This window comes from Lolium rigidum, chromosome 7 (genome assembly GCF_022539505.1).
Source record: "Lolium rigidum isolate FL_2022 chromosome 7, APGP_CSIRO_Lrig_0.1, whole genome shotgun sequence".
Classification (NCBI taxonomy): domain Eukaryota; kingdom Viridiplantae; phylum Streptophyta; class Magnoliopsida; order Poales; family Poaceae; genus Lolium; species Lolium rigidum.
In genome coordinates this window covers 76,603,459-76,616,071 of record NC_061514.1, presented here as the reverse complement: position 1 = coordinate 76,616,071, position 12,613 = coordinate 76,603,459, and the positions used below count along the sequence as shown (strand labels likewise).

Sequence of the window (12,613 nt, the reverse complement as noted above, 5' to 3'; positions counted from 1 at the left end):
GTTCTATATTTTTGGAGCACACATGTCCATGGAAGACCTATGATTATCTGATGTGAGCACATCTCTGAAGGTAATCTTCAACATGAATCGCATAGCCTCATTGGCTGTGATGTTTTCATATTCACATCCTGTGCTGAATCTGCAATAACAGTAGCGCTAGATTCTCTTTTCTAAAGACGCTACAACTTTGCTTAGACTCTTTATTTAATGATATTTGCATCCTTTTGTACTTCTGATTATTATGGTTGTTCCGTCAAAAAAAATTATGGTTGAGATTTCCAGTAATGCACAGCTGAAACCTCTACCAGATATTATGAAACGTTCTCGTTTATCATGTTCTTAGTGATGAGATTTAAAATAATTTCCTATTGTGATATACACATCTCAGCGAATTAGTGCCGAGAAGAAGAAATAGGGTATCGCAAGTTCATTAAGTCAGCTTCTGTGACAGTTTCCTGATGATCTATTTGCTTTGGTTAATTAAATGATATGCACGTATGAACTGTTGCTGGTAGTGGGTTATGTTTGACTGGGCAATAGCAGAAGCTTAGAATTTGTATGCTTTGGTCTAAGTTTTTCAAATTTATTTTCGATGTTCGTTTGGATCATAGTAAGCTTACATATTTGTATAACTTTCTGGCTCGGATCATCGCTGAGACTCCTCACCTGCCAACGCTGACCTTTTGACCCTTGCCCGACATTTTCCTCAATATTACTAGTTCCAGACAGAAATGAGTAAGCATTGGACTACCGCTGTCCCTAATTATAAGACGTTTTGGTGATACTATAGAATTAGGGAATTAGATGCAAGATTGAGAATCGAGCGAAGCCCTTCCAGCTTGTACCATGTCGATAAAGCTACAGCGCCGAAGATTCCGTTCACTGCGCAAGCACAACTTTCCTATTCTGAACTTTTGGCATGTCATGCCCATGCACTAACGCACCAAATGTCATACCAATACTAGATTCTTTGAATCCTTCAAAGTTGCCTCAGGAGACAGAACATTGATATAAAAACAAAGGACTAGTGCAATAATTATGTATATTTATCGCTAAGTGTACCCTTTTACTAACTAACATCATAGAAAGTTTCTAGGCTAAACACCAGTACACCACTACCAAGTCATGCAATTATTTTTTCCAACTGACACTGCAGCTCTGGAAGAACGTTGCAAACATCGATATCCGGAAATAAAATTAACAAACAGTACACGCTGGATGCCATCTGAATTCTCAAGCACTCTATTCTTGAGTTCCTTGAGCCATTCTTCAGCAGATAGGCAGGGGCTCACCGTTCCATTCCTTGAGGCACTCAAGGAGCGCGTCGATGTGCTTACCCTGGTTCATAGCAACAAACACCTTGTCCACCTCTTCACCAGGAGACCGCGTCTTCTCTCCGGTTAAGTACTCCGTGCCGAGCTCCTTGCGCACGAAGCGGTAGAGCGGGTACGACCGGCATTCAGTGATGCGGTTCTGCTGTGCGGCGGTGCCGTTCTCCACGGAACACCGGGTAGACTCGACCTCCTTGGGAAGAACCGCACGGAGCTCCTGCTCAAATGTGGCAAGCTTGGCGAACACTGACGTCTGCACGTCCTGCTCGGCTTCACCGTTGGCCAAGGCATGCTCCACGAGAACTGCACGCATCTTCTGCATCAGCGGGTAGTTGGCGCTGCAAGGGTCATCTGCGTAGGCGAACACCGCCTCACGGTCGATCGTCAGGAGCAGGTCCTTCTCGCAGAAGCGTGCATTGTGGAGATGCCCACTGTCATTGGTGCTCAGGGTCTTCCTAGCCACCGTCTTCACACAGTTCTTGACGGCATTCTTGACATTCTCCTCGATGTGGCGGAGGTCGATAGCTTGGCACAAGGCGACCATGAATGTCGAGGACATGAGCTTCAAAATGTCAATCGCCTCAGCAGTTTTCCTGGAAGAGATGAGGCCGAGAGAGTTGACGTCTTGGTTGTGCTGCTCGGCGCTCTGAACATGGTTAGTCACAGGGTTGCCCAAGAACTGGAGCTCGGAGCAATACGAGGCCATAGCAATCTCAGCACCCTTGAAGCCATAGTCCAAGCTCGGGTTGCGTCCACCAGAGAGATTGGAAGGCAAACCGTTGTTGTAGAAATCGTTCACCAGCTCCGAGAACTGGGCAAACATGAGCTTGCCGATGGCAGAAATGGCAAGCCTGGTGTTGTCCATTGACACACCGATGGGCGTACCCTGGAAGTTGCCACCATGGATAGCTTTGCCGCGGGAGACGTCGATGAGTGGGTTGTCGTTGACGGAGTTGATCTCGCGCTCGATCGACTTGGTAGCAGCTCGGATGACCTCAATCTGAGGGCCAAGCCATTGCGGTGATGTGCGGAGTGCATACCTATCTTGCTTCGGCTTCATCAGCGGGTCAAGCTCGCCGAGCTTCTTTGCGAGCATCATGTAGGAGCTACCTTCAAGGATGTGCTCCATGATGGCCGCTGCCTCGATCTGGCCTGGGTGGTGCTTCAGCTTGTGTGTGAGGTGGTCGGTGTATTCCGGCTTGCCATTCATCACCTCGCAGAACACGGCTGACAGAACCTCAGCAAGGACACCAAGGATGTTAGCTTCGAAGAGCACCATGGATGCGAGCCCGGAACCCACGGCGGTGCCATTGACCATGGCAAGTCCTTCCTTGGGCTGCAGCTCGAAGAAGCCATGCTGGATGCCGGCAATCTTGAACGCCTCTGCTGCGTTAACCTTGCTACCATCTGGAGCTGTCGCTACAGAGTTTGGGCGGCCAGTAACAAGACCCGCGATGTAGGATAGCGGGACGAGGTCACCAGACGCGGTGATGGTCCCCCGGAGAGGCAGGCACGGTGTCACGTTTGCGTTGAGAAGGGTGGCGATTGTCTCAAGTATTTCAAAGCGGATGCCGGAGTACCCTTGGAGCAGAGTGTTGACACGGACAAGCATGGCCGCCCTGGTTGTCGCAGCAGGCAGAACGTGGCCATCGCTGCCGGTGCCGAAGGCTCCCGCGTTAAGGAATCTGTCCAGACAACAAGAAACAAATAAGGCTTCATGTACTCAGTCATAGACAAATATGCTTAACCAGAATTTTGAATGGTTTAACTCATACCTGATGAGCTCTCTCTGCAGAGCGCCTCCCTCCTTGGTCCTGCGGTGGGAGGTGGCGCCGAAGCCGGTGGTGACACCGTAGCTGTCGGTACCGTTTGCCATGCTGTTCATGACCCAGTCGCTGCTCTCCTTGACGCGTCCGCGGGCGGACTCGTCGAGCTCCACCCTGGTGTCGGCGCCGGCGGCCACCGCGGCGACCATGGCAATGGTCAGGCTGGCGCCCTCCATGGTCACCACGGGCCTGCGGTACTCCTCCACCATCCGCTTCACGGCATCCAAATGGCTCCCGGACAGCTCCTCAGCTGCCTTCCCCCAGTTCAGAGGATCGGCCCGGGCCGGCTGCGCCACACACAGGCCATTGCCGTTGGCAGCATCGTGACCGTTCTTGCACTCCATGGAGATATGCAGTAAACTAGTAAAGCAAGGAAGCTAGTTGGATTCTGGATGTGCTACTGGATTGATCGGTGTCTTGCACTCTGGTGGACGTACTTGTGTTTAAGAGGAGCTCAAATTGGAGAGGAAGGTGAGGCTCTTCTTGGAGGGGAATAGAGGCTGGGAGAGGTTAAATAGGCAGAGAAGCTGAGCAGGGTTGGTGTGGGGTGTGGGTTGGTGTGGACCTGGAAGGCGAGGTTGACCACTGGATTGGTGGGTGCGTAGATGAGAGCGCTGACGGCTTCGTGGCACTGGAAGTAGAGCACGCAGTACTGACTTCGTCGTGTCCTAAAATGTTCATCATTAGTCCATATATTATTCATTACGCACAGCAGTTCATCTTCCCTGCTTATGACGATGAGCATCTTCAGTGCATGCATAATATGTTCAACAACTCATGGTAGTAATAATGGATCCCATGACAAGGTTGTTCACCACAGCAATTGCATGAAATGCACTTAGTGTAATGCACTTAACTGCTACCACTTGTTGCTGAAAGCGGCTTTACCAAATTGATTTCAGAAACGCTGCACTTCGAGGTATGAACGTGCAAATCATACTAATGTAACCATATTCTTTAATTAACATCGGAGCCTTTTAAACATGGGGGTGGCTGCTTGCACATTGGATACATAACTACAAGGAAAAAAATCTTAATAAAACGAAAAGGAGCTTAGGTTTTTTGTTTAGCCAAAGCAGTGCGGGGTTCTGCTATGGACAAGTCGTTATCTGCTAGCTAGTGCTCCATAGGCTCTCACTGGTATTCTTTTTGGGGTCTGAAGAACCCCACATCTTCTTGAGCTAGCACAAATGGCCATGTGGGGCTTGAACTTGATCGAGACCTTGAGTATTTCCTATTGCAGTATGACGCTTTCCTAGTTGCTCTATTTTTCATGTTTCACGTGCAGTTCTGTTTAAAACGATGGCAGACCAGCAATCAGTCCTAACAAGGTCAGTCCAGTCGTGAGTCTCAGGACAGAAGCTGCGTGGTGATCGGAAATTCGGAATCACGTGTAGGAGTACTTTATTTTTTTCAGTAAGCTCTACTGATCTACTGAACCTTCATCTAGGGAAAAAAAAGGGGACTCACTTTTGTTGGTGAGTTGGTCGTCTAGTTGTTTGTTTCATTAACAGGCTCACGGTTCGACTTTGACCCCCTCTGCATAATTCAGATACTCTGATATACTAGTTTCCTTTTCATGTATTTTCTTCCTTCAGTATAGCTCGATCCACTGAAACTGGGTGGTTATCGGAATCACATGTATTTTCTTTCTTCCGTAAAGCTCATTCCACTGATCTACTGAAGCTTCGTCTCACGAAATAAAAACCTGCTTTGTTCGTGTCTTGGTCGTTTATACCATCCCCTCTTCAAATCAACAAATTACAAGTCAAATTCCTTCCTGAATGTAAACTTCCTCCGGTGTGAAGTCCCATTCTCGGTGGCTCAGTGCACACTTGACCTGACAGACTTTGACTGTGTTGAGCAGACAGAGGTTAACATGGTAACTGCAAATAGTTTTTTTTTTCATCGGCTGGAATTTCTGATACTTCGGCGGAAACCGATTGTACCGGTTACCACCGAGAAAAAATAATACAGAACGAAATTTTCCAATATTCAAATAATTTGCCTAAATTTAATTTTTTTGATAAATTTTGGATGAAATAGTGAATTGGTTTGGCAAATCTCTGCCGGTATTTCCAAAATACCGAAAATATCGTTACCCACCAGCATTTTTTGTTTACCGAGAAAAAAACCTTGGTCCAGTCAGTGATCACGCTATCATGAATTATAATTTTGAGTAGCGGTCTATTTTGGTACACCATATGGCATACCAATAATATATTCTTTTCATATTGTTCTAATTAAGTTCGTCCAAGAACCAGAACATTGAACTCAGAAATTGGGACTTGTACATTCTTCATGAAAGATATCACAATACAGTTTTAACTTGCATCATAGAATATCAAATGGCAACCTACCACAACCACGTAATGCAATTGGCAATTTTGGCAACGGCATAGCAGCTCTGGAAGAACATTGTAGGCATCAACTTTAGGAAATACAATGAAAAAACAGTAATGATACTTGTCAGCTAAACACATCTGAAACCTTATGTACTCTGAAGCACATAATCTTCTCTTCAATTCCTTGATCCTCTGTTCAGCAGATTGGAAGGGGCTCCCCGTTCCACTCTTTGAGGCACTCAAGCAGAGCGTCAATGTGCTTGCCCTGGTTCATGGCAACGAACACCTTGTCCACCTCTTCACCGGGAGACCGTGTCTTCTCTCCGGTTAAGTACTCTGTGCCGAGCTCCTTGCGCACAAAGCGGTAGAGCGGGTACGACCGGCATTCAGTGATGCGGTTCTGTTGTGCTGCGGTGCCGTTCTCCACGGAACACCGGGCAGCCTCGACCTCTTTGGGAAGGACCGCACGAAGCTCCTGCTCGAATGTGGCGAGCTTGGCGAACACTGACGTCTGCGCGTCCCGCTCGGCCTCACCATTGGCCAAGGCATGCTCCACGAGAACCGCACGCATCTTCTGCATCAGTGGGTAGTTGGCACTGCAAGGGTCGTCTGCATACGCAAAGACTGCTTCGCGGTCGATGGTCAAGAGCAGGTCCTTCTCGCAAAAGCGTGCACTGTGGAGATGGCCGCTGTCGTTGGTGCTTAGGGTCTTCCTGGCCACCGTCTTCACACAGTTCTTGACGGCATTCTTGACATTCTCCTCGATGTGGCGGAGGTCGATAGCTTGGCACAAGGCGACCAAGAATGTCGATGACATGAGCTTCAAAATATCAATGGCCTCAGCGGTCTTCCTGGAAGAGATGAGACCGAGAGAGTTGACATCTTGGTTGTGCTGCTCTGCGCTCTGCACATGGTTAGTCACGGGATTTCCCAAGAATTGGAGCTCAGAGCAGTACGAGGCCATGGCAATCTCAGCACCCTTGAAGCCATAGTCCAAGCTGGGGTTGCGCCCACCAGAGAGGTTGGAAGGCAAACCATTGTTGTAGAAGTCGTTAACCAGCTCGGAGAACTGGGCAAACATGAGCTTGCCGATCGCAGCAATGGCAAGCCTGGTGTTATCCATGGACACACCGATAGGTGTGCCCTGGAAGTTTCCACCATGGATAGCCTTGCCACGGGAGACGTCGATGAGTGGGTTGTCGTTGACGGAGTTGATCTCACGCTCGATCGACTTGGTGGCGGCACGGATGACCTCAATCTGAGGGCCGAGCCACTGAGGCGACGTGCGGAGTGCATACCTATCTTGCTTTGGCTTCATTAATGGGTCGAGCTCGCCGAGCTTCTTTGCGAGCGCCATGTAGGAGCTGCCTTCAAGGATGTGCTCCATGATGGCCGCTGCCTCGATCTGGCCCGGGTGGTGCTTCAGCTTGTGTGTGAGGTGGTCGGTGTATTCCGGCTTGCCATTCATCACCTCGCAGAACACGGCTGATAGAACCTCAGCAAGGACACCAAGGATGTTAGCTTCGAAGAGCACCATGGATGCGAGGCCAGAACCCACGGCGGTGCCGTTGACCATGGCAAGTCCTTCCTTGGGCTGCAGCTCGAAGAAGCCATGCTGGATGCCGGCAATCTTGAATGCCTCTGCTGCGTTAACCTTGCTACCATCTGGAGCTGTCGCTACAGAGTTTGGGCGGCCGGTAACAAGACCCGCGATGTAGGATAGTGGGACGAGGTCACCGGATGCGGTGATGGTCCCCCGGAGCGGCAGGCACGGTGTCACGTTTGCGTTGAGAAGGGTAGCGATTGTCTCAAGAATCTCAAAGCGGATGCCGGAGTACCCTTGGAGCAGAGTGTTGACGCGGACAAGCATGGCCGCCCTGGTTGTCGCAGCAGGCAGAACGTGGCCATCGCTGCCGGTGCCAAAGGCTCCCGCATTAAGGAATCTGTCGAGACAAACAAGAAACAAATAAGGCTTCCTGTCCTCGTAGACAAATATGCTTAACCAGAAGTAGAATGGTTTAATTCGTACCTGATGAGCTCTCTCTGCAGAGCACCACCCTCCTTGGTCCTCCGGTGGGAGGTGGCGCCGAAGCCGGTGGTGACACCGTAGCTGTCGGTGCCATTAGCCATGCTGTTCATGACCCAATCGCTGCTCTCCTTGACGCGTCCACGGGCGGACTCGTCGAGCTCCACCCTGGTGTCGGCGCCGGCAGCCACCGCAGCGACCATGGCAATGGTCAGGCTGGCGCCCTCCATTGTCACCACTGGCCTGCGGTACTCCTCCACCATCTGCTTCACGGCATCCAAATGGCTCCCGGAAAGCTCCTCCGCCGCCTTCCCCCAGTTCAGAGGATCGGCCCGGGCCGGCTGTGCCACGCACAAGCCATCGCTGGTGGCAGCAACGTGTCCGTTCTGGCACTCCATGGAGATATGCAGCAAAGTAGTAAGCAAGGAAGCTAGCTAGACACCGGTAGTTGGTGTATGTGTATCTGGATTCTGAAAGTGCTACTGTATTGATCGGTGTCTCACACTCTGGTGTTGAAGAGGAGCTCAAATTGGAGAGGAAGGTGAGGCTCTTCTTGGAGGGGAATGGAGGTCGGGGAGAGATTAAATAGGCAGAGAAGCTGAGCAGGGTTGGTGCGGGTGCGGGTGTGGGTTGGTGTGGACCTGTAAGGCGAGGTTGACCACTGGATTGGTGGTGGGTGTGTAGATGAGAGCGCTGCGGGAAGAAGTAGAGCACGCCGTGCTGACTTCGTCAGTCCATAGTAGCAGGTTAGATTATTCATTACACACAGGAGTTCACCTCCCTGCACCCTGCTTATGACCACGAGCGTCTTCAGTGTCATGCATAATATGTTCAACAACTTATGTTAGTAATAATGGATCCTTAGTGTATGCTGCGTTTAACTGCTACCACCTGTTGCTGAAAGCGGCTTTTACCAAATTGATGCCACAAACGCTGCACTTCGAGGTATGAACGTGCAAATCATACTAATGTAACCATAGAGGCTTTAATCGACAATTGAACATTTTAAACAAGGGGGGGCCGGCTGCTTGCAGCCTTGCACCATGGATACAAATCTACAAGAAAAGAAATCTTAATAAAACGAAGAGGAGCTTAGTTTTTGTTTTGTTTAGCGAAAGCAGTGCGGGGTTCTGCTATGACAAGTCGTTATCTTCTAGCTAGTGCTCCATAGGCTCTCACTGGTATTCATTTGGGGGTCTGAAGAACCCCACATCTTCTAATTTAGACTAAGCTAGCACAAATGGCCATGTGGGGCACTTGATCGATCGAGACCTTGAGTATTTCCTATTGCAGTATGATGCTTTCCTACTGCCTCTCCTTTTTCCTGTTTCACATGCAGTTCTGTTTAAAACGAGGCAGACCAGCGGTCAGTCCTAACAAGGTCAGTCCAGTCGCGAGTCTCGGGACAGAAGCTGCGTGGTGATCGGAAATTCGGAACCACATGTAGGAGTACTTTATTTTTCAGTAAGCTCTACTGTTCTACTGAATCTTTATTTTTCCAGTTGTTGTTTCATTGAATTTGTTTCATTATCAGGCTCACGATTCGACTTTCATCCCCTCTGCATAATTCAGATACTCTGAAGATACTAGTTTCCTTTTCATGTATTTTCTTCCTTTAGTGTAGCTCGATCCACTGAAACTGGGTGGTTATCGGAATCACATGTATTTTCTTCCTTCAGTAAAGCTCAATCCACTGATCTACTGAAGCTTCGTCTCAGGAAATAAAAACCCGCTGTTGTTCGTGCCTTGGTCGTCTATACCACCCCCTCTTCAAATCAACAAATGACAAGTCAAATTCCTTCCTGAATGTAAACTTCCTCCGGTGTGAAGTCCGGTTCTTTGGTGGTTCAGTGCACACTTGGCCTGACAGACTTTGACTGTGTTGAGCAGACAGAGGTCAACATGGCAACTGCAAATATACTGGAATTTACGATATTTCGGCGGAAACCGGTTTTACCGGTTACCACCTAGAAAAAATAATACAGAACGAAAATTTTCAATATTCAAATAATGTGCCTAAATTTATTTATTTTTTGATAAATTTTGGATGAAATAGTGAATTGGTTTGGCAAATCTCGGCCGGAATTTCCGAAAAACCAAAAATATCGTTACCCACCAGATTCTTTTTGTTTACCGAGAAAAAACCTTGGTCCAATCAGTGATCACGCTGTCATGAATTATAATTTTGAGTCGCGGTCTATTTCGGTACACCATATGGCATACCAACAATATATTCTTTTCATATTGTTCTAAGTTCGTCCAAGAACCAGAACATTGAACTCAGAAATTGGGACTTGTACATTCTTCATGAAAGATATCACACTACAGTTTTAACTTGCATCATGGAATATCTAATGGCAACCTACCAGAAACACGTAATGCAATTGGCAATTTTGGCAACGGCATAGCAGCTCTGAAAGAACTTTATGGCATCAACTTTAGGAAATACAATGAAAAAACAGTGATGATACTTGTCAGCTAAACACATCTGAAACCTTATGTACTCTGAAGCACATAATCTTCTCTTCAATTCCTTGATCCTCTGTTCAGCAGATTGGAAGGGGCTCCCCGTTCCACTCCTTGAGGCACTCAAGCAGAGCGTCAATGTGCTTGCCCTGGTTCATGGCAACGAACACCTTGTCCACCTCTTCACCGGGAGACCGCGTCTTCTCGCCGGTTAAGTACTCTGTGCCGAGCTCCTTGCGCACAAAGCGGTAGAGCGGGTACGACCGGCATTCAGTGATGCGGTTCTGTTGTGCGGCGGTGCCGTTCTCCACGGAACATCGGGCAGACTCGACCTCCTTGGGAAGGACCACACGAAGCTCCTGCTCGAATGTGGCGAGCTTGGCGAACACTGACGTCTGCGCGTCCCGCTCGGCCTCACCATTGGCCAAGGCATGCTCCACGAGAACCGCACGCATCTTCTGCATCAGTGGGTAGTTGGCACTGCAAGGGTCGTCTGCATACGCAAAGACTGCTTCGCGGTCGATGGTCAAGAGCAGGTCCTTCTCGCAAAAGCGTGCACTGTGGAGATGGCCGCTGTCGTTGGTGCTTAGGGTCTTCCTGGCCACCGTCTTCACACAGTTCTTGACGGCATTCTTGACATTCTCCTCGATGTGGCGGAGGTCGATAGCTTGGCACAAGGCGACCAAGAATGTCGATGACATGAGCTTCAAAATATCAATGGCCTCAGCGGTCTTCCTGGAAGAGATGAGACCGAGAGAGTTGACATCTTGGTTGTGCTGCTCTGCGCTCTGCACATGGTTAGTCACGGGATTTCCCAAGAACTGGAGCTCAGAGCAGTACGAGGCCATGGCAATCTCAGCACCCTTGAAGCCATAGTCCAAGCTCGGGTTGCGCCCACCAGAGAGGTTGGAAGGCAGACCATTGTTGTAGAAGTCGTTAACCAGCTCGGAGAACTGGGCAAACATGAGCTTGCCAATCGCAGCAATGGCAAGCCTGGTGTTATCCATGGACACACCGATAGGTGTGCCCTGGAAGTTCCCGCCATGGATAGCCTTGCCACGGGAGACGTCGATGAGTGGGTTGTCGTTGACGGAGTTGATCTCGCGCTCGATCGACTTGGTGGCGGCACGGATGACCTCAATCTGAGGGCCGAGCCACTGAGGTGACGTGCGGAGTGCATACCTATCTTGCTTTGGCTTCATTAATGGGTCGAGCTCGCCGAGCTTCTTCGCGAGCGCCATGTAGGAGCTGCCTTCAAGGATGTGCTCCATGATGGCCGCGGCCTCGATTTGGCCAGGGTGATGCTTGAGCTTGTGTGTGAGGTGGTCGGTGAACTCTGGCTTGCCGTTCATGACCTCGCAGAACACGGCTGATATAACCTCGGCAAGGACGCCAAGGATGTTAGCCTCGAAGAGCACCATGGACGCGAGCCCTGAGCCTACGGCTGTACCGTTGACCATGGCAAGGCCTTCCTTAGGCTGCAGCTCGAAGAAGCCGTGCTGAATACCGGCGATCTTGAATGCCTCTGCGGCGTTAACCTTCGTTCCGTCAGGTGCCGTGGCCACGGAGTTTGGACGGCCGGTCACAAGACCCGCTATGTATGACAGCGGGACGAGATCACCAGACGCGGTGATTGTGCCGCGGAGTGGTAGGCAAGGTGTGACGTTGGCGTTGAGAAGCGTGGCGATGGTCTCGAGGATCTCGAAGCGGATGCCAGAGTACCCCTGGAGCAGGGTGTTGACGCGGACGAGCATGGCTGCCCTGGTTGTTGGAGCAGGCAGGACGTGGCCATCGCTGCCGGTGCCGAAGGCTCCCGCGTTAAGGAATCTGTCCAGACAAAGAACAAATAAGCCTTCCTGTACTTATAACACGAAGTTACTTAACCAGAGGTAGAGTGGTTTAATTCGTACCTGATGAGTTCCCTCTGCAGAGCGCCTCCCTCCTTGGTCCTGCGGTGGGAGGTGGCGCCGAAGCCGGTGGTGACACCGTAGCTGTCGGTGCCGTTCGCCATGCTGTTCATGACCCAGTCGCTGCTCTCCTTGACACGGCCACGGGCGGACTCGTCGAGCTCCACCCGGGTATCAGCACCGGCGGCAACCGCGGCGACCATGGCGATGGTCAGGCTGGCGCCCTCCATGGTCACGACCGGCTTGCGGTACTCTTCCACCATCCGCTTCACTGCATCAAGATGGCTCCCCGACAGCTCCTCGGCAGCCTTTCCCCAGTTAAGAGGGTCGGCCAGCGCCGGCTGCGGCACGCACAAGCCATCGCCGTTGGCTGCACTGCCCATCGACATATTATGCAAATAAGTGCTGAAACAAGTAAGCTAGACACGAGCAGCGGCAGGTATCGATATGTGTCTGGTGGACGGAGTTGTGGATGGTGAAGAGGAGCTCTAGTTGCAGAGAAGGCTGGAGCTCTTCTTGGAGGGGAATGGCGGGGAGGGAGGGTTTAAATAGGTGGCGCGCGTGAGCAAAGTGGGTGTTGTGGGGTGGGTTGGTGTGGACCTGGAAGGCGAAGTTGACCGCTTCTGCTAGTGGCCGTGGGAGCACGTAGAGTTGGTGGATTCGTGGCAGCTGGACTCGCAAGTTGGAACTGGTTGGTGCGCTCCGCACGGAG

The 12,613-nt window shown here is 50.4% G+C and overlaps 3 protein-coding genes across 3 annotated transcripts; all 3 read right to left on the bottom strand.

Annotated features, from left to right (window-relative positions):
• Window positions 1-1,014: 1,014 nt before the first annotated feature.
• Window positions 1,015-3,626, bottom strand: LOC124676165 (phenylalanine ammonia-lyase-like). The gene is made up of 2 exons (XM_047212240.1): window positions 3,107-3,626; window positions 1,015-3,016 (listed from the first exon to the last, which is right to left on the bottom strand). The coding sequence occupies exons 1-2, from the start codon at window positions 3,499-3,501 to the stop codon at window positions 1,270-1,272; spliced, it is 2,142 nt and encodes a 713-aa protein (XP_047068196.1). The 5' UTR covers window positions 3,502-3,626; the 3' UTR covers window positions 1,015-1,269.
• Window positions 3,627-5,558: 1,932 nt separating this feature from the next.
• Window positions 5,559-8,051, bottom strand: LOC124676164 (phenylalanine ammonia-lyase-like). Its single transcript, XM_047212239.1, has 2 exons — window positions 7,532-8,051; window positions 5,559-7,445 (listed from the first exon to the last, which is right to left on the bottom strand). Exons 1-2 carry the CDS (start codon window positions 7,924-7,926, stop codon window positions 5,699-5,701), a joined length of 2,142 nt encoding a protein of 713 aa, XP_047068195.1. The 5' UTR covers window positions 7,927-8,051; the 3' UTR covers window positions 5,559-5,698.
• Window positions 8,052-9,802: 1,751 nt separating this feature from the next.
• Window positions 9,803-12,351, bottom strand: LOC124678150 (phenylalanine ammonia-lyase-like). The gene is made up of 2 exons (XM_047214071.1): window positions 11,905-12,351; window positions 9,803-11,821 (listed from the first exon to the last, which is right to left on the bottom strand). Exons 1-2 carry the CDS (start codon window positions 12,288-12,290, stop codon window positions 10,075-10,077), a joined length of 2,133 nt encoding a protein of 710 aa, XP_047070027.1. The 5' UTR covers window positions 12,291-12,351; the 3' UTR covers window positions 9,803-10,074.
• Between the last annotated feature and the right edge of the window lie 262 nt (window positions 12,352-12,613).

Bases quoted from the DNA above. Each gene is read 5' to 3' on its own strand.
- LOC124676165 (XM_047212240.1), bottom strand. From the start codon at position 3,501: ATGGAGTGCAAGAACGGTCACGATGCTGCCAACGGCAATGGCCTGTGT. The intron at 3,017-3,106 runs GTATGAGTTAAA...TTGTCTGGACAG, and splicing joins CTGCAGAGAGAGCTCATCAG to ATTCCTTAACGCGGGAGCCT.
- LOC124676164 (XM_047212239.1), bottom strand. From the start codon at position 7,926: ATGGAGTGCCAGAACGGACACGTTGCTGCCACCAGCGATGGCTTGTGC. The intron at 7,446-7,531 runs GTACGAATTAAA...TTGTCTCGACAG, and splicing joins CTGCAGAGAGAGCTCATCAG to ATTCCTTAATGCGGGAGCCT.
- LOC124678150 (XM_047214071.1), bottom strand. From the start codon at position 12,290: ATGTCGATGGGCAGTGCAGCCAACGGCGATGGCTTGTGCGTGCCGCAG. The intron at 11,822-11,904 runs GTACGAATTAAA...TTGTCTGGACAG, and splicing joins CTGCAGAGGGAACTCATCAG to ATTCCTTAACGCGGGAGCCT.